The sequence below is a fragment of the Pseudorca crassidens genome, chromosome 18 (genome assembly GCF_039906515.1).
Source record: "Pseudorca crassidens isolate mPseCra1 chromosome 18, mPseCra1.hap1, whole genome shotgun sequence".
NCBI classification, from domain to species: Eukaryota; Metazoa; Chordata; class Mammalia; order Artiodactyla; family Delphinidae; genus Pseudorca; species Pseudorca crassidens.
This window is the reverse complement of record NC_090313.1, coordinates 12357457-12379628: the sequence shown is the minus strand read 5'-3', so window position 1 is coordinate 12379628 and position 22172 is coordinate 12357457. Positions and strand designations below refer to the sequence as shown.

Sequence of the window (22172 nt, the reverse complement as noted above, 5' to 3'; positions counted from 1 at the left end):
TGGTTACAGCTGTTCAGTGTTCTTCAGCTCCACTAAGCTTTTCCAGCTGTTCACAAGTGTGGGGGACAGCCCACTAGTGTAGGAAACTGGCCTGCAGCATCACTGCTAACAGGAATGCACACTAACAGCAAAGTGAAATTAGGTTAATTATCAGACTGCCAGTCCCCTAGTCCTGGTTCAGAAGAAAGAGGTTTTATTAGCACAGAGCTGGCACATGGCCTTGGCTTTAAAGCCATCTCAACACACCTAAGTTCAATGCTTCTCCTGGTGACATAACTCCAAGAGTGTTGGGCTGCACCCCAGAGTCCTGCAATCCTTGCAACTGCCCGGCCATGAGGCCAGAGGAAGAACCTGGAGTCGGCGACATAGACATCAACGATTTACTGAACAGGGAATCCTACAAGCCAGAGGCCGAAGTCCCAGAGCAACAGCTGACCATGTACAGCTCACGGCAGGTAGGACACGACAGCAATCTTCGCTACACAGAGGAGGAGGATGCTATCAGTTATGGGGACATGACATCAGAAGGCTCCTCGGTTGCCAGGGGCACTGCTGGAACACATCCCCCTGCAGCTCTTTGGGCTAGCAACCGTAGTGAGGGCCGCGGTTTCCTGTTGATGACCAAACATACTGGAGCTGGTCTAGTCCCAGGGCTAGAACAGTCACTCTCGGACCAATCACACTGGTAGTTACTGACTAAACCGTCAACTTAGGAGAAGGAGGCAATCACGTGCATAAAGTAAGGGTGACGCAGGGCAGGGTCAGGCAGGGGATGTACAAGACAGCAAGAGAGCAGCCATCTTATGAGTCCTGATTATACAAAGAGCTACTTTTTTTCTTTTCTATTGAGATAATTTACATACAAGTTCTTGATTTTTTATCTTCAAACGAAAAAAAATCTGAGTCCAGAATTACCCAAATTGATGAAGGGTCAATACTCCTAGAACGGCTCCTAGGCCATCGGAACTACCAGATTCCGGAACCCTGCACATTTACCAGTTTGAATTTTCAATATCCCAGGACACTGTGTCTCCCTAGGCATGATGGGGCTCGGCCAGCTCCCGAGTCTAGGACATTGAGAACATGTACAGTGCATGTACTGTGCATTTACAGTGTGTAGAAAATGTAACTCAATCTACACACGAGTCCCTCAGCTTTCTCCCCCGTTTGGAGGTTAAAAGTCCTTATCTATGAACATTCAGTTCTCGGTTACTGTGAAGTCAGACAGGGCGAGGACTGTGGTACTTTCAGTCCACAACAGTCTACAACAGCGGTTCTCAAAGTGGGGGCCCGGGAACAGCACCTCCAGCATCACTTGGGAAGCTCACACAGATGTACATTCTGAGGCCCCATCCCAAGCCTGAATCAGAAACTCCAGGAATGGGGACCATGCTTGAACAAGCTCTCCAAGGGATTCTGAAGAACCCCTGGTCTATCATGATGACCCAGGAACTGTGCTGGAATTTGTAAATTTAGGGATGAACAAGGAACAAGTCCAGTGTTGAGCTCCCTAACCTCCTTGGGTTACAGACCCCTTTGAGACCATGGGGCCCCTCCCCCCAGAAATGTATATACACATTACTTTCTACATTTTATACCCAGTTTTGGGGGGAGGGTTGTCCCTCCCTGGAGAATAGCCATGGGACCGAGTCACAGAAACCCTGGACTAGTGGGACAGGCAGGCTTGTAAACACCTAATTCAGTATAGTGAGAGGTGCGGGCAGACGTTAATGCAGAGCTAGGGCGGGAGGTGGTGTCAATTACTGTCCACGGCTGCAAAGTTTCCTCACTTCACCAAGGAAGTGCTGCTTCACGAGTGCTGAGGGAAGAATGAGAATTCTTCAGGTGGGCAAGGTTTTGAACTCCTTAACGTGATGGCACAGCCCTCCTTGGGCAAGCAGGTGCACAGGTTCCAGTCACATCTCCAGCCCCGCGCGCCCATGACACAAGCAGTGTGGTTCACTGTCTCTGACAAGCCTGCTCCTGTCATTCCCCACGCCTATACACCTGTCAGAGTCCTACAGCCCTTCAGGCAGAGGTCCAAAGATGTTTTATTTTAGCAGCAGAATCCTTCCTCTAAAGAAACAAATCTGACAGAGGCAGAGATGCCGAAAAAGTTAAAGCGTAGTTGCTCTGGCCCCAGGGCATGCAGTGCATGGCCATATAACTGGGGCACCACCTCAACCCATTAAAAGGCAGCCTGTCCCGTCTCTGACCACTGCATCTGGGTTAGTAGCAAGTCCTAGGGTGCAGTTCCTTCTGCCCTGCATTGAAATGACCCATGGACAGCTCATCTCCTCCACTATTAGTGCCGTGGGACAGGGCCGGGCCTCCTTATCTCTGTGCTCCCGCAGCATCTAGCCCAGGATCCAGAGACACATTGACTGTCATTAAGACAGCTGAATGCCCCTCACTTGCACAGACCCCTCTCCAGGCCCCATACACGTACGTCCCTGTTGAGTTCAATTGCTGCTTGGCATCCTGGTGTAGGAAGATTTACAGGAACATGGCCCACTATGTCGGTCCCCCAGTGTCATATAGGCAAATCGATATGAGGTGCAACACAGGGGCCATACTGCAATATAGGCACATCCCAAGGTGCTTGGGCCAGAAATGGTAGGAGGTGCTTGAGATTAGTCATTGCGCAAACTGAGAATGCCCCCAAATCACACAGCTCCTGTACAGAAGAAACCTAACAGAGGTTTATCCAATCCTAAAAGCTTATGTGATGTTACCAAATGTTGCAGAGCTAGAAGAAACTTTTCTAAGCTATGATTAATAAAATACAAAGTTCAACTAACCTTGCTACAGGAAAGACTGAACAACCTATTCTTGCCACACAGAATGATGATATAAAATCATGATCATATGAGAGGTAACAGGAGAATGAAGCCAAAGAATGCCAGGAAGGAAGTTATTACTGAGGTGTGCCAAGAGACTCATTGATAAAAATGTGTTTTCCTGTATTTCCGATGTTGATAATTTGGCTTTTTAAATTTTGTAATTTGTTGTGACTTCTTTTCAAATTCTAAATTATTCTAAACTCAAATTCTAAAACATTCACTTCCAGGCCAAATTTTGTATTTATAAATTTCATATTTAAAACTTTTAATTATTTTTCTTAAAAGTCCCCAAAATTCTAAGCTTCATTGCTCAGAAAACCTGTATCTGCCCTGATAGGGCCATATATGCCACACAGATATTGATCGAGTTGAAGGCAGTCTACAGTACAGTGCTTAAGAAAGCTGAGCTGTGCAGTTACGTGAGGTTGTTATTGGGCCTCACTGAGTTAATGTTCGACACAGCCTGGCAAACAGTAGGCACACAATAAATGTAACCATTATTATTATTATTAAATATGTTGCTTGCATGACAGTAATCTTAGTTTTTTGTTTGTTTTTGAGTGGGTGCTACACATACATTCAACTTCACCAATCTGTTTACAAAAACTTTCCTCTATCCTCCAAGGAACATATTAAACAGACAACAGTGGCAGGGACTCTCACAAAAAAAGGAAAAACAGAAGGCCGAATGCAGAGGAAACTATTAATATATAATAATAAATAGAGGTGACAGTGGAATTCAGGGACTGAGCCCAAAGAAAACCCGAATAGACGCTTACGTTATAAACTGAACTGAGTATTGATGAGGTTCGTGTCAGGAAGGGCTGAGAACAGTTGGGGGTCGGGAAGCACTTTAGACCCACCCGCCACGAGGGCAGCTCCATGAGATCAGCAGGATCTACACTGAGGAGGAGAGAAGGGGGGGGTAAATCCCAAGGGACGCTGCTCATCGAGGGTTGTGTGGTGCTTCCGCAGGGCAGAAGATGGAGCAGAGTCACTGGGGCCCACACACGGTTTTCTATCAAAGAATCAAAGCCTTGGCTTCCTTGCAAGAGACTCACAGGAACAGCCTGAGGCCAGGGCCATGTGACCAGACGGTGGGGAGAAGCATCTCCACCTCAAGGGACATCATGGGCACAGGTAAGCCACTGACACCAAGGCCACCAGTCCCCATCTGCTGGTCAAAGCAGTGGGCAGCAGGCGAGCCTCCAGTGATCACGTGGCTCTCACGGGCGCCAAAGGGCGTGATCCACGTGCCCTCCCGTCCATCTCCCTCTGAGCCTCTCTGAACTCAGCCCTTCCTACAGCATTTGCTGCTCTGCGTCTGGCTGTTCAACAACCACGCAGATTGAAATTCCAGATCCACAGGCCATCAGAAGCCAGGGGATCTTCTGAGCGCCAAGAAAATGAGATTCCCCTGGAATCCAGCAGAACCGGAGAGCATCAACCCACAAATGAGTTCAGTGTTGGCCAAACATGTATGAAGCCTCAAAAACCATGGGAAGAGCTACACAAAAAGGCTTTCTGATTCTACTGCTCTTCCCTCTGACATGATAGCTTCCAGTGCACTTTCTAGTCATTTCTTGCCTTTGTGCGCCTGGTAATTAAATGTTAACACGAGCTGAAACCCTGAATGCCACTTCTTGAAATAGCAAACTGAGGAAATGGCAGCTCCTGGAGCACCCTATTTTAAGCAATGAGAAATGCATCGCTTCTGCTTATAAAGAATTTAGGACTTCCTTGATTTATCTGCAGAGCTATAAAAGCCACTCGACCAGCTGAGATAAAAATCCCTCACGGAACTGAGTCCATTTTCAAAATGGTGCACTTCTCAACATTGCCAACAGGACCCCAGCACTGTCGCTGGGGAGAGGGGGACGACACGGCCTGCAGGAAGGAGGAGAGGGCTTCTGCAGCCAGATGTTAATCAGCGTGGCCCCCGAGCCTTTCTGCACTACCGTCTTGCACACAACTCTCACTCACTCTATACTCGCACCGGGAACTTCTTGAAGTTGTCAGCTTTGAAGGAAAAGTCCTCAGCTTCCTATAATTAGGGTGGGTGCAGGAAATTAGCAGCTGCCCCCCTTCCTCACGTGCAAATGCTATTAGCAGTTACATGTTCCTTCTCTCCACAGATTTTCACTGAGCCTATCCATGCGCCTTGTGCCAGGTCTTTGGGACACTGAGATAAAAAGGACACACAGCCCCCACCCAAGAAAGCTCACAATTCCAGAGGGAAGGCAGATGTGTGAACAGTCCCGAGAAGAATGACAGCAGTGGGAACCCAGGAGTGGCACCTGACCCACTAGAATGAACCTGACTCCCCTCCCCCTCCCACTCCAGTTAGATTACAAGCTCCATGAGGGCAAAGAGTTCTATTTTATTTACTGTGTCTATATTATTTCTGCTTTGTCCAGCCCCTGAACAGCACCTGGCATAGCACAGGCACTCAGTGTGCAAAGGGGCCCAACAACGCGGGTGCTTCCTAAAGGAGGCGGTTAGAGCTGAGTGTAAGAGCTGAACGAGTCAGCCAGGATTCAGGGTGGACTGGGGGCTCCTGGCAGAGAAAATGGAGAAGGCAGGGAGTGCACTCACGGATGGAACCAGATTTTGTGGGGGCCTGAAATCTGTACAATCGAAGAGGGAAGGGGGTAAAGAAAACACAAAGTCATGAATAGGAAGTTGCTGGAGTCTCTTCCAGGGCCTGTTGATCCCCTCTGAGCAGGGTGAGTTCAGGAAGCAGCGGGCAGTTCAGAATAGCTGGGCAGAGTTGCATGAAGGGAGCAGACGGCAGCTGGCCAAGGGCTTGGGGCACCAGTGTCTGCATCACTGGAAATCCAATGTGATGCAGAAAACTATGTTTACGAGAACTCCTTTCTGAAAGGGTACTCGATGCGGCTGCAAAGAATACATGGACAAGCCGCCTGAGGTCAGCAGCAGAACTCCTGGAATGGATATGCTTAAGAAACGATGGATAGTTACCCGCAGGGCCTTGGTTTCTCTGAATAGGTGGGAACACTGGAGTCAGAGACGAACAGCTCTGCACAAGGGGTCCCGTTTCACCTCTGCCCCAGGCAGCCCTCAGTTCCCCCTCTAAAATAAACAACTATCTAAATAGCATGTCGTTTTGGGTTTTTTTTTTAGATTATTTATTTATTTTTGGCTGCGTTGGGTCTTCACTGCTGAGCGCAGGCTTTCTCTAGTTGCAGAGCGCTGGCTTCTCATTGTGGTGGCTTCTCTTGTTGTGGAGCACGGGCTCTACGTGTGCAGGCTTCAGTAGTTGCGGCATGCAGGCTCAGCAATTGTGGCACGCGGGCTCAGTAATTGTGGCTCGTGGGCTCCAGAGCACAGGCTCAGTAGTTGTGGTGCACAGACTTGGTTGCTCCACGGCACGTGGGATCTTCCTGGACCGGGGCTCGAACCCGTGTCCCCAGCATTGGCAGGCGGATTCTCAACCACTGCACCACCAGGGAAGTCCCATGAATAGCCTGTGTTTGAGGTCGTCCCAATGATTAGCTCACCTGGGGTACGCACATGTCTCAAAGCCACCCCTAGACTACAGCCTGTGGTGAAAGATGAGGCCACAGTGGCAGGCGGGCCATGTCGAGAAGGGCCCTAAGGAAGCCAGCAAACCGGTGAAGACTGAGAGACATAAAACTACGTCCATACATCTTCCAGCCGTGGAAAATGCCTCCCATCTCCTTGTAATACACATGGTCTTCTTCCCTTAACCCAGGACATTAGAACTTAGGAGACCATGGTAACCAACATATTGCTCCTTCAGCAATACATGCTCTTCTCCAGACTGTGGAGAAGTGTGTGTAGGAACAGTGGTCTCAGCAGCTGTTCAGAATCGTGCATGTTTAAAATGAGCAGGAGGTTCAGTAATACTAGAACTACAATTGTGCAAACATCAGAACCTGAGATTATCTGCTCTAGCCCTCTCGTCTTACAGACAGAGACACCTGGGAGCATGGATGGGAGTTAAGTGACTGTCCTAAGGTCTCAGAAAGAGTTGCTGGCAAAGCTGGGCCTGAATCCCAGGTCTCCTGACCCCCCAGACCATGCTCTTCCTTGGTCCCTGTTCTTCTTCTAAGCCTCTACATTTTAAATTTTGCAGGTTCACTGATGCACAAGCACGTGCTATAGAAAAGTGGAGGAAAAAGGGAGCCCTATCTAAGCTTGGACTGAGAAGAAAGCTCAAACCTGAGCATTAAACTGTAACAGCTGATGAACCGGAGAATGTCTAGAAGAACGCATAATGAACACCAGACTTGTACACATCTAAATATGTTTCTCATGATGAAATGTGGTGTTACACTCAGAACAGACTAACACCAAGAATAACACACTTGTGAATATAGTTTTTTATATTATAAACACTGATAAGATGTTGAATTCCCTTTTTACACAGTACTAAAAAGAGCACTCAAATGAGAAAACTTGTCACTGAGAGATTTTATTTAATCAGGCATGTCAGTATGAGCAATACCTGGACACTCAAAATCAATCAATTTAATGGAAGGATAAGTGCCTGGGTTTTGTATTTGTCATTTTTATAAATAACTGTGGTTTTCCAAAATTATTATCCTATTACTAAAATGAGCAGAATTAAAGACTCTATGAAAAACTGTCAAGTCAATAGCATCTAGAAAATGGAAAGGGAATTGAGATAATAATGAAGGTAATAACACCAGTTAACAAAAACCTGCACAACTGCTTGTATGTAGTCAGCTGTGCTCACTGGGGGTGCCAGAGAGAGCAAGGGATCTAGGGGGCTTCCTCTATGCCCTGTGCCTCTGGAGCACAAGGAGAGAACTGAGTGGAGAAGGGACCACCCTTGCCGACAGCACCTCAAGTGCTTTCTATCCTGACACAGGGCATGAGCCAAAGAGGGGTAAAGAAGGGTGTGAGAAGGAGAGAGAGAACAGGCGGAGAGCCTGAGGGACAGCTCTGCAAGCATCTCTCACACACACATCCATCCCAGCGACTAATTCTGGCTGCCATTTTTTCACATGTGCAAAGTGATGATGAAAGCAAAAGAGAAAGAGATGCACCATGGTAGGTGCCTAAATAATTCTATCTTAAATCTATACTACAGACTCTGTTCCAACTAATAATTTCCCTCCCCTTTTTTTTAGCATTATAGCCTGAAATTTTTAATTCTTCCTATGTCGATAAAAGTTATTTTCGAAACTGAAATAAAGACGTTAAGTAATTAGGCTAAAGGGCTCGAAAAGCCAGATTGAGTCAGATTTCCAAACAACCTACTTTAAGCTACTTATCTGAAAATATTGGTGGCGGGGGATGGAATTCATAACACATTTCTGGTTCACAGGAGCTTCTGAGCATGTCATCACCAGAAAGGCAGTTCAGAGACCACCAAGGGCAGGTGTGGGGAGTTAGGATTGAAGTCCTGGTCCCCAAAATATTTACTACTGTTGCAGGTGGCGACAGGGGGATGGGGATTCCTTATATCAGTCCAGTGTTTCTCAAAGCATGGTCCCAGACCAGCTGCATCAGCATCGCCTGGAACTTTTTAGACATGCACATTCACCCCAGACCCACTGAATCAGAAATTCTGGGGGTGGGTTCCTGCAATCTGATTGTGATCTGTGTGTGACTGTGACGCCACCCAAGTTAGAGAACTACTCTACTAGTCTACCTACCTTTGTGTGTGTTTGAGAATTTCACATTAAAAAGTATTTTTTTTAAATCCTAGCTTGAGGGACTTCCCTGGTGGCACAGTGCTTAAGAATCCGCCTGCCAATGCAGGCGACACGGGTTCAAGCCTTGGTCCGGGAAGATCCCACGTGCTGTGGAGCAACTAAGCTCGTGCGCCACAACTACTCAGGCCCAGAGCCTGCGAGCCACAACTACTGAAGCCCATACGCCTAGAACCCATGCTCCGCAACAAGAGAAGGCACCGCAATGAAAGGCTGCACACCGCAACAAAGAGTAGTCCCCGCTCACCGCAACTAGAGAAAGCCCGTGCACAGCAATGAAGACCCAATGCAGCCAAAAATACATACATACATACATACATACATACATACATACATACACACATAAGGGAGCTTTCTAAAAAAAAAAAGAAAGAAAAAAATAATCTTAGCTTGACTCCTTGTTTGCTATGTGGCCTTGAGACAAGTTACTAAATCTCCATATCCACATCTGAAAATGGGAAAAGTACCAATTTCTCTTATCTTTATCACAAGGTTATTGAAGGGTTTCAATACACAGTGCCTGGTACAGAGCAGGACCTCACCAAATGGTGGTCACGGGGATCATACATAGTTAAGTGTCATTCAGATACAGGAGAATTTTAGTCCCTACAACATAAACATGCCTTTGCTGGATCACACATATATCTTCTCTTTAAACCTCCCCAAATTTCTTATGGTTGTATCATCACCATTTCACAGATGCGGAAACTGAAGCTCAGAGGGGTTACATGAATTAACAAAGGTCTCACAGATGGTGACCCATGGGTCTCCAGGCCCCAAGCCCAGGACCTTTCCCATCACCCACTAGCAAGACACGTGATGGAATTTCAGAGTTCCAGAACAGGAAGCGCTCCCCTAAATGCTTCCACTTCTCTTTGTATGAGAAATGCACAACACTGCTCTATACTGTGACGCTTCAGCCTGCACACCTCCAGCAAGGACAGAAATCTGAGCCTTTCTGCCCTGCTCTGAGATCTGGAAACGTAAGCTACACTGAACTGCCCAGGCTCCATGATCTCACGGGGGAGAGAGAAAAGGCAGAGTCCTTTCCTGAAGGATATTCATTTTCCATATCAAGTACATTACAAATCATACTCCAAACTATTAAATCTTCCTGAAGAATCAGGTTTGAATGTGAGGTTTTAATGCCATCAGGTAGAACCTCATTTACATTACCTCCAATACTTCAAGGACATGATCTTCACAAGGAAAACCCAACCTTAAACTTAAATCATGCATTTCCTCCCCACCCCATCCAATGACTCACCCACCAAAATGACAACTTTCTGGTTTGAAGTGTTTCTGCTATGGAATATGTAAGGTCATAGACCTGCACCGTTCACTACAGTAGCTACTAGCCACATGTGACTATCTTGAATTCAGATGTGTTATAGGTGTACAATAGACACAAATTTACAAACACTTAGTATGAATAAAAGAATGTGTAATGCCTTGATATTTTATAAGGATTAAATGCCAAAATGATGATATTTTTGGAAATATTGGGTTAAAACTATATTACTAAAATCAATTACACCTATCGATTTTACTTTAATTTGGCCATAAGAAAATTTAAAATTACAAATGTGGCTCAGGCTATATAGTTCTATTAGACAGCACTATTACAGACTGTATGAAACATATGTTTTTTTAACACACAGGTAATTTTTAATACTTCATGGCAAAACAAAGGACAGACCACTTCCTGAAATTTTCACTTGGGGACACAAGACAAATTTGGGAAAAACTACCCTATTAGGGACAAAACAGGTCGAGTCTTGGTCAAGTAAAGCAGGTGACCTACATTGTTCAGTGTTGCTAACAGGCCCCGCTTTCCTTTCTTTCCCCCCAGGAAGAGTGGTCTTCTTTGCCCTACATCTTGTAGGTCTCCACTACCCTTTCCACATATAATCAATTTACTGGGATTCTGGTAATAAGGTCACACAATGATTTTTTCCAAATGTCCTACAACCATTAAAGGTGATGTTACAGTTTCAGGTGTGGCTGATGAGAAGAAGTAGTACTCACATGGAAAGGGTGCTGGCTAAGAGGAAGAAATAGAAGAGTTTTGACCCTGGTCACCTAAGTTTGCACTTGTGTCCTCAAGTCACAAAGTGTTAGCTAACATTTTAATTTAGATCAAAAATAACAGAAGCAAAGGAGAGTTTGGGGGCACAATACCCACATCACATTTAGTCAAGCAGGCTCCTCTAGGTGCATCCTTTTTTACTTTTTGGCATTTCAACGTACTTGAATATTAGTGGCTAAAGTGATGAAGGTGGAAGAGGGAAGAATGAAGAGGGAGAATGATCCTCAGATCCTGTCTCCCCCAGAAGCCCTTTCTGCAACCTGTTCTTCGCATCCTGCAAAAGTGATGCTGAGAAGAAAAGAAAAAAAAGGCGGGGGGGAGCTTTGACATTATGGCAGAGACAATACAAAGAAAACCATGGTTCCTGTGGGGCAGAAGCCCCCGCATTAGTGAGGGAGACTAGAGTACAAGCCTTAGCTACAACACAGCAGAGATGCATAATAACCTAACACGCTAGAATAATGATGCCATGATGGGCCACGGAGAACAGAGTCTATGGGAAGATGTGGGGAGAGAGTTTTAAAAGCTTCTTGGAGGAGCTGGCATGTGACCGGGACTTGAAGGATGAGGGAGAATGGTCGGGCAGTGAAGCCACGCCAGGCAAAAGAAGCACTGTGCCCGGGTGTGAAAGCACCCCCGGTTGAAGAATACAGGGCCTGGGTCAGGACGCATTTTGTAAAGTGCAGTAGATGAGGGAGACCTGCAAGCAAGTTCAGGGCCAACTTCTGAGGGTCAAGTGGGCCGTGCTTTGCCTTCTCTGTAAAGGCAAGTCAGGGGAGGGGTTTAGGGAGGAAATTAATAACCGTATCTGCGTTTTGGAAAGATTGGTCCGGTGGCACTTTGGAGCATGGCTCGAAGTAAGAAAAGACTGAATGGGGCTTCCCTGGTGGCGCAGTGGTTGAGTGTCCGCCTGCCGATGCAGGGGACACGGGTTCGTGCCCCGGGCCGGGAGGATCCCGCGTGCTGCGGAGCGGCTGGGCCCGTGAGCCATGGCCGCTGGGCCTGCGCGTCCGGAGCCTGTGCTCCGCAGCGGAAGAGGCCACAACGGTGAGAGGCCTGCGTACCGCAAAAAAACAAAAACAAAAAAAAACAAAAAAGAAAAAAGAAAAGACTGAATGCAGTAAGTTGACCAGGGCAGCCAGACAACCCTCGGAGATGAGGAGTCTGGAGGACAGACACCACGACTACCTCCATCTGACAGAAACGCAATCTCAGCTTAGAAATGTCGAATGTTTAGAAGACACAGGACCCAGGACTCCTGACTGTGAGCGCAGGGCCCTTGGCACCACGAACTTCTGCTTCTCCCTTAGTAGTGACAGCTCTCCACGAAGGAGATCCCAAAACAGAATTTCAGATTGGCTCTTCCCCAAGCACCCGGCAGAGCACTCAGAGACCCACTAGTAAGCGGCACGTACATTTGTCTGGAAAGCGAGCACTAAAAACTTCTGAAGCCTCAAAAGGGTACTCTAAGAGCAACTTCGGAAGAGCTCTATGTATCACATTACAGGGATATTTCAAACTTCTGGAAAGTTGAGGATAAACTATAATTTCCAAGTCTTCTTGTTTCTAAAAATTATACTCAGTCATGTCATCTGTAGGCTCAAGCCAGGTCTTCTTGCCTCTCTTGTACAGTAATCCCTGGTAACTGCAAATTTGCTACCACTTCTATTTATTTCTAGGTTTGCCAACCCACTGCACTCATCTTATTCATTACATTGGGTGGAAATCCAGTATCCCCTGTTTTACAGCTCCTACAACTCAAAACCCAAACGATTTTGGATAAACTAAGCTTAGAACCTGAAACTGAAACTCTAGGATCTGGATCTGACTCCATCACAGGTTATTATGGGACCAAAGCTAATGACCCTGAAATACAGAGCTTTAGCCCCAGAAGAGACCTTCGAGATTATTTACTACACACTTCTCATTTTACAGACGAGAAAAGTACTAAAGCCAGGGCCGGGCTGGCACGGAGTTGGGGAGGGAAGGGTGGTCATCCTCAGAGATTGAAAGGCAGATTCCAGACCAAACCTGAATCTGGTCTCCAAAGTGCTTTCTCTGAGACCACCCAACACCACCCACTGCCTGTGACATAGTTCTGCTATCTTGTATTTAGCCACTACCTGTCAAAGGGTAGAGCGCACTGGGCAAATGGCAGCCTCCTCTAAACACTATGGGGACCACGGTGCCTATTCTACTGATTAGGGAATAAACATTTCAGGGTTATCCTGGATCGTGCTGTAAATCAGTTTAAAAAAAAAAAAAAATCTAGGGGGGGAAATAAGATGTCTCCAGACTGTCAGACATTCCACCAATCTGTGCTCCTGTATAACGTTCCGGGAAGATGATAAAACGGGACACTCAAAAGGAAAGTGACGTAACTCCCAACTCCATCTTGTTCACGTTTCCAACTTCTTCAGGCATGACCATCCTCCTCTTTATTTTTCCGAGCTATTCAACTGCTGTTGTTCTGTCACTTTGAAACTGGCCTTCCTCTAACAATTTAAAAACTTTTTTAAGGACAGAGAATTTTGAACCCCTCTTTTCCATCTTTATAATCCCAATGTCAAGCATAAGGAATACACTCATTTTTGTTAATGAATCATACATATGTGTTCACTTATGGGTTCTGGAAAACCTGACTGGCAGCTTAAAACCCAGGCTCTGTCACTTCCTAAATGTATGACTTTGTGCAGGTTACCTAACATCTCTGTGCTCAGTCTTCTCATCTGTAAAAAGACTAATAATAACAGTACCTGCCTCCTGGAATTGGGAGACTAGCTGAAATAATGTTTAAACAGGTTTAAAACAGTGTCTGACACAAAACGAGGCACTATATAAATATTTTCTATTTTTATCCTTACAGCGGAAAAAAAAAAAAAGAAAGAAAGCAATTGCTATTACCTTGTTATAGAAAAACAGTGACCAGCCACTCTGCCTCCACGATGATGACAGACATGAGAAAAGAAACTCACTGGGGCTGGGTGGATTTTTATGCTCTGTACGAGCAAGCCTCCCAGAAGACATGAGTGGCTCAGCGCTGTAACGAGGCAGTGACACGAGTTGTGGAAGCTCCTTCTCTGGGGTAAGAGAAGCATGCACTTCCCAAAGATTCCTTCCACCAACCGCTCCACAAAATACGGTGCAATAGCTGGGCCTCAATCACACAGACTATTCATGTGAACAGAGGTCCCTATGCCTTCAGTAAAGCAAGGCTAGGCCTGCTTTAGGTGCTAAAAAATAGAATGTGTCCTTGCTGGAGCTGATGATGATTTAGGTGTTTTCTGCCTAAGTGGAAAAGGATGGGTGAGATTAACACTCACTGTGCCTAAAAACTACCACGTGAAAAGCATTTCTGAGGAAGGAAGCCCCTCATTCCCCAGACCTTGCTGCCTGAGGAGAGGGAGCGTGTATCTCACTCACCCCGGTATCCCCAATGCACTACCCAGTATGTTTGACAAACCTCAGTACTTATAAATGTGGCTGAATGAACAAACAAACAAATGAAGGGGAAAACCAAAGAGCATAGTGAAGGTTTATGGCTCTGAATCAGTAAAATGTCCTGTTGTTTGTCACCTGGGAATATGTCATTACACAGAGCTTGAAGGAACTTCCTTCCTTTACCACTCAATATTAAAAAAAAAAAAAAAGAAACTACATATTAAGTATCGTCAACATAATATAATTAATTATTTCTAAAGACTTCTATAGAAGAGCTTTATAAGTATAATTTAATTAACTCAATCACAGTCCTCTGAAGTCTTATAGGATATTGACAACAACATGATCATTACCCATAAGCTTAGCCTTCAGGGTTTGTACCTTAATTCGTTTCTGCTATTTCTAGAGTAAATAGAACTTAAGGGAGAAAAGGTTTCTCCAGGTAACGCACTGACTTGTCCAACCAGCAGCCCAGTCTCCTACTCCTTTCTACACTGGTACACATGCTCCTTTCTCATGTGGTCATTTAGCTAATCATTTGTTCTTTAAAATGTTAAAATAAGAACTCAGATTCAGTGTTTAACACTTGAAGATTCCAGAAAATTATAAAAAATTGGGAATCCCCTGGCAGTCCAGTGGTTAGGACTCTGCACTTCCACCGCAGGGGGGCACTGGTTCAATACCGGGCCACGTGGTGAAGCCAATAAATAAAGTTCTGATTGCTGTTTTTTAAAAAAAGAAAAATATCAAAAATAGAAAAGGTGTTTCTGAAAAGATACTTCTTTAAAAATACCTAAGGAGCATACCTAACACGTGAAAACGCAGCTCTCTCCATCTTCACATCTTACAACCTTCAAAATTCGCAAAATAAGACCTGTGCTGCAGTCCTCACCCGCCTCTTGAAAGTAACCCAATGCAAAGGCAACACACAGGACATATACCCCAGCCACTTCTGACTCTCTGAGGCCACACCCTTTTCCTCTAAATTGTTGAGCTGTAACAATTAGAATAAATTATTTCCAGGAATTACGTTAGAGTTTGGGGGGCAAAAATAGGTATTCAAATTCAGTGGGGTAACTAACTTGTAGACATCAAGAATATCCTGATTTTTCCCCTATTAGTCATTCACAACCCACAAAGTCATTTTTCTATAGGGTTGGCAGTGAGCCTGGAGAGGAATGGGGAAAATTCACCATGTACTTCCTCCTGTTTATTGTCACAGTGAAGGGACATGACCTACCTGCATAGGTGCCTGTAAGTTGAACCTTGCAGCCTCTGAAAATCCATAATGTCCAAACATATACTTCTCTTAGAAACATTGACTTTACCTAGCATGGAACAAGTAGCCACTGCTAAGGGAAACTTAACTGTTGCCCTGGCAGAGGGGAAAGAAACACTGACTTCTGATAGCGGTTTTACAGAAAAAGCACTTCTGTCCAGCATAAGTGCTTTCAGATACGTTTACTAGTACATTCAATGTTAGTCACTCACAGCCCACAAAGCCATTTCTCAATGATTATACACTGCACTAATGGCAAAGAATTGGAAACAAATGGAATCAAATTATGGTACAGCCATTAAAAAGGATGGCATAAATCTATACGTGGTGACAAAGAAAGATGTTCTTGATATGTTCTGGGAGAAAATTAATGCATAAATTTATAGTACAATGCATTTTCCAAACACACACAATAAGTTATATTTTTATGTGCACAGGAGAAAGTTTTACACCAAATAATAAATGGCGGGCACTTTTGGAAATTAAAGGTAAGGGCACTTTACATTTCCCTATTTTACACCATTCATATTTCTAATTATATGCATTAATTACTTTTTTGCTTTCTAAACTACGTAATATTTTCCCCAAGGAGTGATTGTGTACATAACTAAAACCAGCCAAAACTTGATTTCAAAGTAAGTTACTTACAAGTAAACATTACAGACTTGGGGATTCTCAACAGGCACACGGGCTACTAACATAATAGTAACGAACAGCACTGCAACACACAGATCTCATGGCTGTGCTGGCATACTTTTAAAAAATCATCTTGCAGAAAAGCTGTATTCCGAGCAGTGTGCTGAATTCTCATTTGTTGTGGGCAGTGAGAATCACAGGTAAGGAGATCTGCCCTGGGCAGAGGCTCTGCTTAAATATCCTTGCTTCTCTTATCTGGTAGTAGCTCTTTTTATCTTGCTTAGTTACCCCAATGGAATAAGAGAAACACCGTCAGATAAGAAAAAGCTTCTTGTTGTATCACTGTTGCCTTCCCCTCTCCCTCACACCTCTCTCTGCAGGTGCACGGGCCAGAGCTCTCCATGCTGCCAGAAGCTTCTGGGTCCCACAAGCACTCCCACCAGGTGCAGCTGCAGCCAGCACAGCCTTATCCATTACAGTGGAAAACGTACTCCCCGTGGAACTGCCTGGAGTGAGATTTGACCTAAACAAATAACTGGGACATAAGCGGCTGATTTTTTGAGCACAAGAAAGAGAAGCAAGTTTTTTAAAAGTCACTTGGGTGGTTTAAAAAAAAAAAATCACAGAGCATCTTTCTACAGTGTACTTAATCCTCTGGACAAATATTTCTACACATCTGGAGAATCACTGACAAAAGATTTTTAAGAATATTCACAAGGGAACCCAAACCACACAACTTCCTCCAAGAAATCATAAGCGACATCAGCTGGGAGCTTTAACCGGTTAAATCTATTACTGCATGGAAGCTGCTCAAGCTTCTCAATGGATAAATGAACTATTGTGCTAGCAGAAAGGAATCCAAGATAACGAATAACATCTCTAAACAATGCTGGGAGCGGGGAGGGGGGCCTAAATCTCTCAGATGAAAACCTACAGTGAAAAAGCCCATCACACTTTACTGACTTTCTCAGTTCGTGGTTAGCAACATAATTTTGAAGGCAATGCAATATAAGGCAGTCTCACAGGTCAAAGGCAATTTAATTCACATCAAATCCATTACAGAGAAGTTTAAGTTCAGATTCTTAAAGACATTAATTGAAAATTAAGTTCATTAACCAAACACTTTATAACAGCAAATGAACCTCCGTGTTAAAAAAAAAAAATCACTATATAACATTGCTAAGTACAAGTTTAACAATCCCTTTAACAGATCATTTGAAAGGCTCAATTGTCCCCACCACAGGGCATGTTGGTGGTTTTTTGCAGTTTGCTTAAAAAATTATGTGCCTTTATTGTACTAAAGAAATTCCGAGAGAGAAGCACAACCTACTCACTGATGATAACAACAAAACCATTTTTCACATTCCTCCCTTACAAAGTCTACCGAAGCACTTAACCAAACTGCTCTGAGTTTAGCTAATGTTAAAAATAGAAACTTTTCTATTAACTGGTTCAAAGCTTAGGTTATTTCTTACTTTGCTCAATTCAAGGCAAACCTGTTAAAATGAGTGAGAATACATGTAACTAACTTCAGCAGTTATGTTCCTTAACACTCCCCCCATGTCATCATCATAATTTTCACAATCACATAAACACATAATGTAAATATGTTTTAATTTTGCAAAAGACGTTTTTCAATCCTATAAAAGGCAATTACAATGTGCCTCTTGGGTTTACGTTTGACAACAGTGCAGCTAGGTGAGACATGAACAATACATAGTTGTTCTATACAAAGGAGCCTCCTGGAAACCACATTCACCCACGAAACATCAACATATCTTTCCTCCCAAAGAAGAATCAAAGTGGAACTGAAGTCAATCTACAGGAGGAAACAGAGAAGAGAGTTCGCCAGAAACAGGCAAGGCAAGTTTAAAATCAAACCAGAGAGCCAGAGGCCCCGAGCATGCACACGCAATAAAAGCACTGCGTGGAGAAGACAGCAGAAGCCCCGTGGATGGGGCCCTCTTACCAGCACTGGCCCTGGGCTCTCTGCTTCCACTTCTCCCTGGGCTGCATCCTTGCACTGCAGGGGGGACTCGATCACCAGCTCCTTTTTGACATTTCTACTACTTGTCCTGAATTTATCAGCCTGCATCCTCGGCTGAAAACACAAGTCAGAAAGTCTGGCAACTGGGACAGCTGCGAGTCCTTGGCTGTGCAAGGCACCAGCATGCCAGGGGCCTGAGGACAGAAAGGAAGCTGACTTCCCAGGCACAAGTGGTCAGCCCTGCCGGCTGGGTCTGCAGAGCCCGCTAGGGTGGGAGGGCCAGCCTCCAGGGGTGTTACTACTGCTCGGAAAATGGGAGGTTCCCACTCATCGGCCAAAGGAAAACAAACCCCAAACTGCACAATGCACAGTGCACTGCCTCTTCGATAAAGGCCGGCCTCATCGTGCCTGCTCCACGCAGCGTGGGCCACATCGACCCGAATCAGAATAGTGCTGTGTTGAAAAGAAAACCAGTCACGGTTAGACTCCTTCGTAATTACTTCAAATCCGGAGCTGAAGAGAAGCTAGGTCATCTGGCTGTTCTAAAATTCTTAGTTTTCGGATGCTTTCCTTCGTGTTATGGCTCAACACCAAATGCCTGGCTGATGATCAAAGCAGGGAGGTGCAAACACCAAGGGGTTCCTGTAGCCGGCACCTCATGCGTGCAGATGTAAGTGAAGAGTTTCTCCCTGCACGACAGCCCGCGGCACGCAAACTTAATTTACCTACTATTTTATAGTAGATGAAAGAGGAGGTCATCACACATTTTCACAAGATACCGCATGTCACAGTAAATTAAACAAAATACTACTTTAAATCCATCAATATGTATGTGAGTACCAATTTTAATAAGTCTGGTACTAGGTACTGAGAGGATCACAGTAAAAATATAAGGCAGAGTAGAGTGTCTCTCCCTTCAGGGAGTGTCAGAGCAAGTTGAGAAGGCAAGATTAATAGACATCATAAATAACAGATTCATACAATTAATAGAGATTTACACAAAAGCACAGGAAAGTAGATGGGTCACCATCCCATGGTTCAATGGTGATAGCACTTAAAATGTGTTTTCCCAAAAGCCTGCTATTTTAATCATTTCTTCAAATTACTAGTGAAGTAACTTTTAAATCATCTCAGGAAAAACCAAAACAAAAGTGTTAAGGGATTTATTAATAAACTACATGGAAAATGCACATTAAGATGGGATTAAATATTAATCTGTACTTCCTGGGATGCTGCAGATTTTCTCCCAATCAGTTATTCTTCTTGTTTCACTGAGACTGGGGAGAATTTAGCAAGAGTAATAATAGAAGTAGAAGTAAACAATGGAACGAGGTATCACTTAACAACAAGAGGTGCCACAAGGTATACAGGTGTATCTATCCAGGAAAATACAGAAACTATCACTAAGGTATAGGTACAAGTCTCTTCCTCTCCCGGTCAAGTGACTGAGGCTGAGAGGGCTCCGAGGGGGCACTGGGGGAGCCAAGATGGCGCCCTATGTCCACACGTTCTTCTTCCCACCAGGGCCCGCGAGGTCACCCCAGTCTCTGTCACTCAAACATCAGGAATCTTTCTGAGTGTGGATACTATTGGGTAATGAGTCACAAGGGTTCTACGAGTCCATTAAAAAAAATTAGTAGTTTCTATAATATTTTTTTAAACTACCCAATTCCTCAACCTTGGGTAATCTTTCAGGGTAATATAAACTCACCAAATCTGTGTTCCAAAATAATACAATCTATGGATTTTTAAAATCTATCTTTGGGGAGGGGACTTCCCTGGCAGTCCAGTGATTCAGACTCCGTGCTTCCACTGCAGGGAGCACAGGTTCGATCCCTGGGCTGGGAACTAAGATCCCACATGCAGCACAGTATATCCAAAACAACCAAACAAAAAAACCCACAACAACAAAATTAAAAAGAAAAAACAAAAAAATTGTTTTTAAATCTATCTTTCAAAAGTTACAAGAGGATAGAAAAAAAAACCCAAAGAGCCTGTAACATAAATATAGATTTGAAATAAGTTAAATCAAAACTTAGAAATGTTCTATAAATCAGAGGAGGCAAGCCATAAGCACTAAACAGACAAACTGAGCCCTAGTAAAGCACAACATAACCAACAGTTGGAAAACCTTTTCAAAATGGCTCGAGATGTTCTAAAAAGCCCAATTCTTCCTCAAATCCCCATCATCATTAAGCCAGCAGAAGTTCTAGACTTTAAGGAGAGAACTGCTCTCCTATTTATTGGGTCAAAATACTCTGACATTCTGTAAGTAATGAGAAGGAATTTAAAAGGTTATTTATTTTATGAACACTGTAAGTGCTCACTGTGTCCCAAACCCTGCAGAGGTAATGTATTTAATCTTTATAACAACCCTATGAAGTAGGTAACATGATTATTCCCATTTTACAGATGAGGAAACTGACGGGCAGAGAGGTTACGTATGTGCAGAAGGTCACACACTGCATTGGCAGTATGGATGCAGTGTACACACTCTTCACCATGATGCTATGGTGAACCAGTTTTCTATTCCAACGATGCCAACAGCTAAAAAGCACAAATAGGTAAAAGCTACTGATCAACGATTAAAGATAAAGGCAGCATCTGGGTTTAATCCAATCGAGGTAATTTCCGTGAAGAGGTAAAACTGTAAAAATGGCATAGCACAGTGCCTAATACATATGTAGGTATTTATTTAATGGTAATTACTATTGCTGCTGTTGCTATTCCAATCTGAAGAAATTAACCTTAGTCTTAAATTCAGGACTTTGGCTGTGTGATCTAAAACGACAACTCCGCCTACTGTGTTGCTACAACACATCACAAAGCGCTTAGGCAATTTAAAATCCACTGCTCTTCCCTCTTTGCGGCTTGATTGTGACAACAGCCTTCAAATAGTTGTCTTGATCCCCCTGTGTGCATGCCATGAGCATCTTCTTCTTTAAGTTTTTCTATACTTTTCAAAACTTTAGCCATGAATTTACATTTCTTTTGTAATCAAGGAAAAAACTCTGAATTGGCTCTGAGCTTCCAGGTAGCCAAGACAGAAAGGCAAACATAATCAGTTCCATAATTCATATCAAAACAAAAAAACATACCAAGCTGTAAGGCAAGTAAATTTTTTGAAGTTTCTCACACAGAGAGTTACAGAAAAGAGAACTGATTAATGTCTAGACAAGGTTCTCAACATGTTTATAGGAAATGCAGCAGCAAAATTCACACAGCTTTCTCACCACCACCTCAGAGCATTATACCGAAATCCCAGATAAAGGAAAGCAGTTGTGAGAGCAAGACATTGGTCTAGCCTGTCACCTTCGAGTGGGTCCACTTTTTAAGAAAGAAGGAAATTCTCAGGACCTAGAGGAATGGAGATACTACTGTCACCAATCCTGCCACCTAACTTCTCAGGCAATGTAAGGGGCCCTTGTTCGATTCTGCTCATTGAAGACAGACCAACACTTTAGAAGTCTGCCTGTCAAGGGGAGGCACACAGTACAGAATTTAGCATCCGAACCTAAACCAACAAGTAGGATGTGGTTTCTCTAAGGGATTCATGAGATCGATGTCTGAGGACATGAGAATGACACCTGGTCACAGCAGCCACAAGAGGAAATGCCATCTTAGAAGGACAGGAAGTATGTGGTCAAGTTCTACTTTACAACATTCAAAGAACAAGGCATAGGCTGGACCTCTGGATTCAAATCCACAAACATTCACCAAGCTCCTAACTCTAGCGACCTCAAGTTCTTTCACACACTAACCACTTTAACTCTTAAAATAACAAATACGTCTATCAACATGCATTAAGAGTATAGAGTTTTACTGTTAAAACAGAATGGAGTAAAAACCATGGGAAAGTAGGAACATTTCAGAGACAAGATGAAATGGATGTTTCTGTATATGGGTTTCAGCTCTCAGATTTTGATATACATACAAATTATTATACAGGTTGGGTACAAAAAAAACATGAAGACTTTACAGGAAATTTAAGGAATTTTCCAAGGGTAATTTTTTACTATAAGGAAGGCTAACTTTAGACTCCAAAGCCCCCATCTTCCTCCTCCCACCGTAAGATGAAGTTCCATCACATTCTGAAAAGCAAGAAGTTGAATAAAGGACCCTTTCCCCCAGAGGACATCTCAAGACCCTGTTTACATGCCACCTTCCCTCT

General features: G+C 44.0%; 1 protein-coding gene across 33 annotated transcripts in view; it reads right to left on the bottom strand.

The window, feature by feature from the left end:
- Window positions 1–22172, bottom strand: part of DOCK9 (dedicator of cytokinesis 9) — a 282686-nt gene that overhangs the window by 156614 nt on the left and 103900 nt on the right. For 4 of the 33 annotated variants that reach the window (XM_067712892.1, XM_067712899.1, XM_067712904.1 and 1 more), the window contains exon 1: window positions 17984–18231. The exons of 25 other annotated variants lie outside the window; for them this stretch is intronic. In XM_067712892.1, coding sequence (XP_067568993.1) covers window positions 17984–18109 — 126 coding nt within the window. In that variant the 5' untranslated portion in view covers window positions 18110–18231. Of the gene's footprint in view, window positions 1–17983; window positions 18233–22172 lie in introns of those variants that run through there. 4 more of the 33 variants (XM_067712908.1, XM_067712912.1, XM_067712914.1 and 1 more) reach the window with 2 other exon arrangements.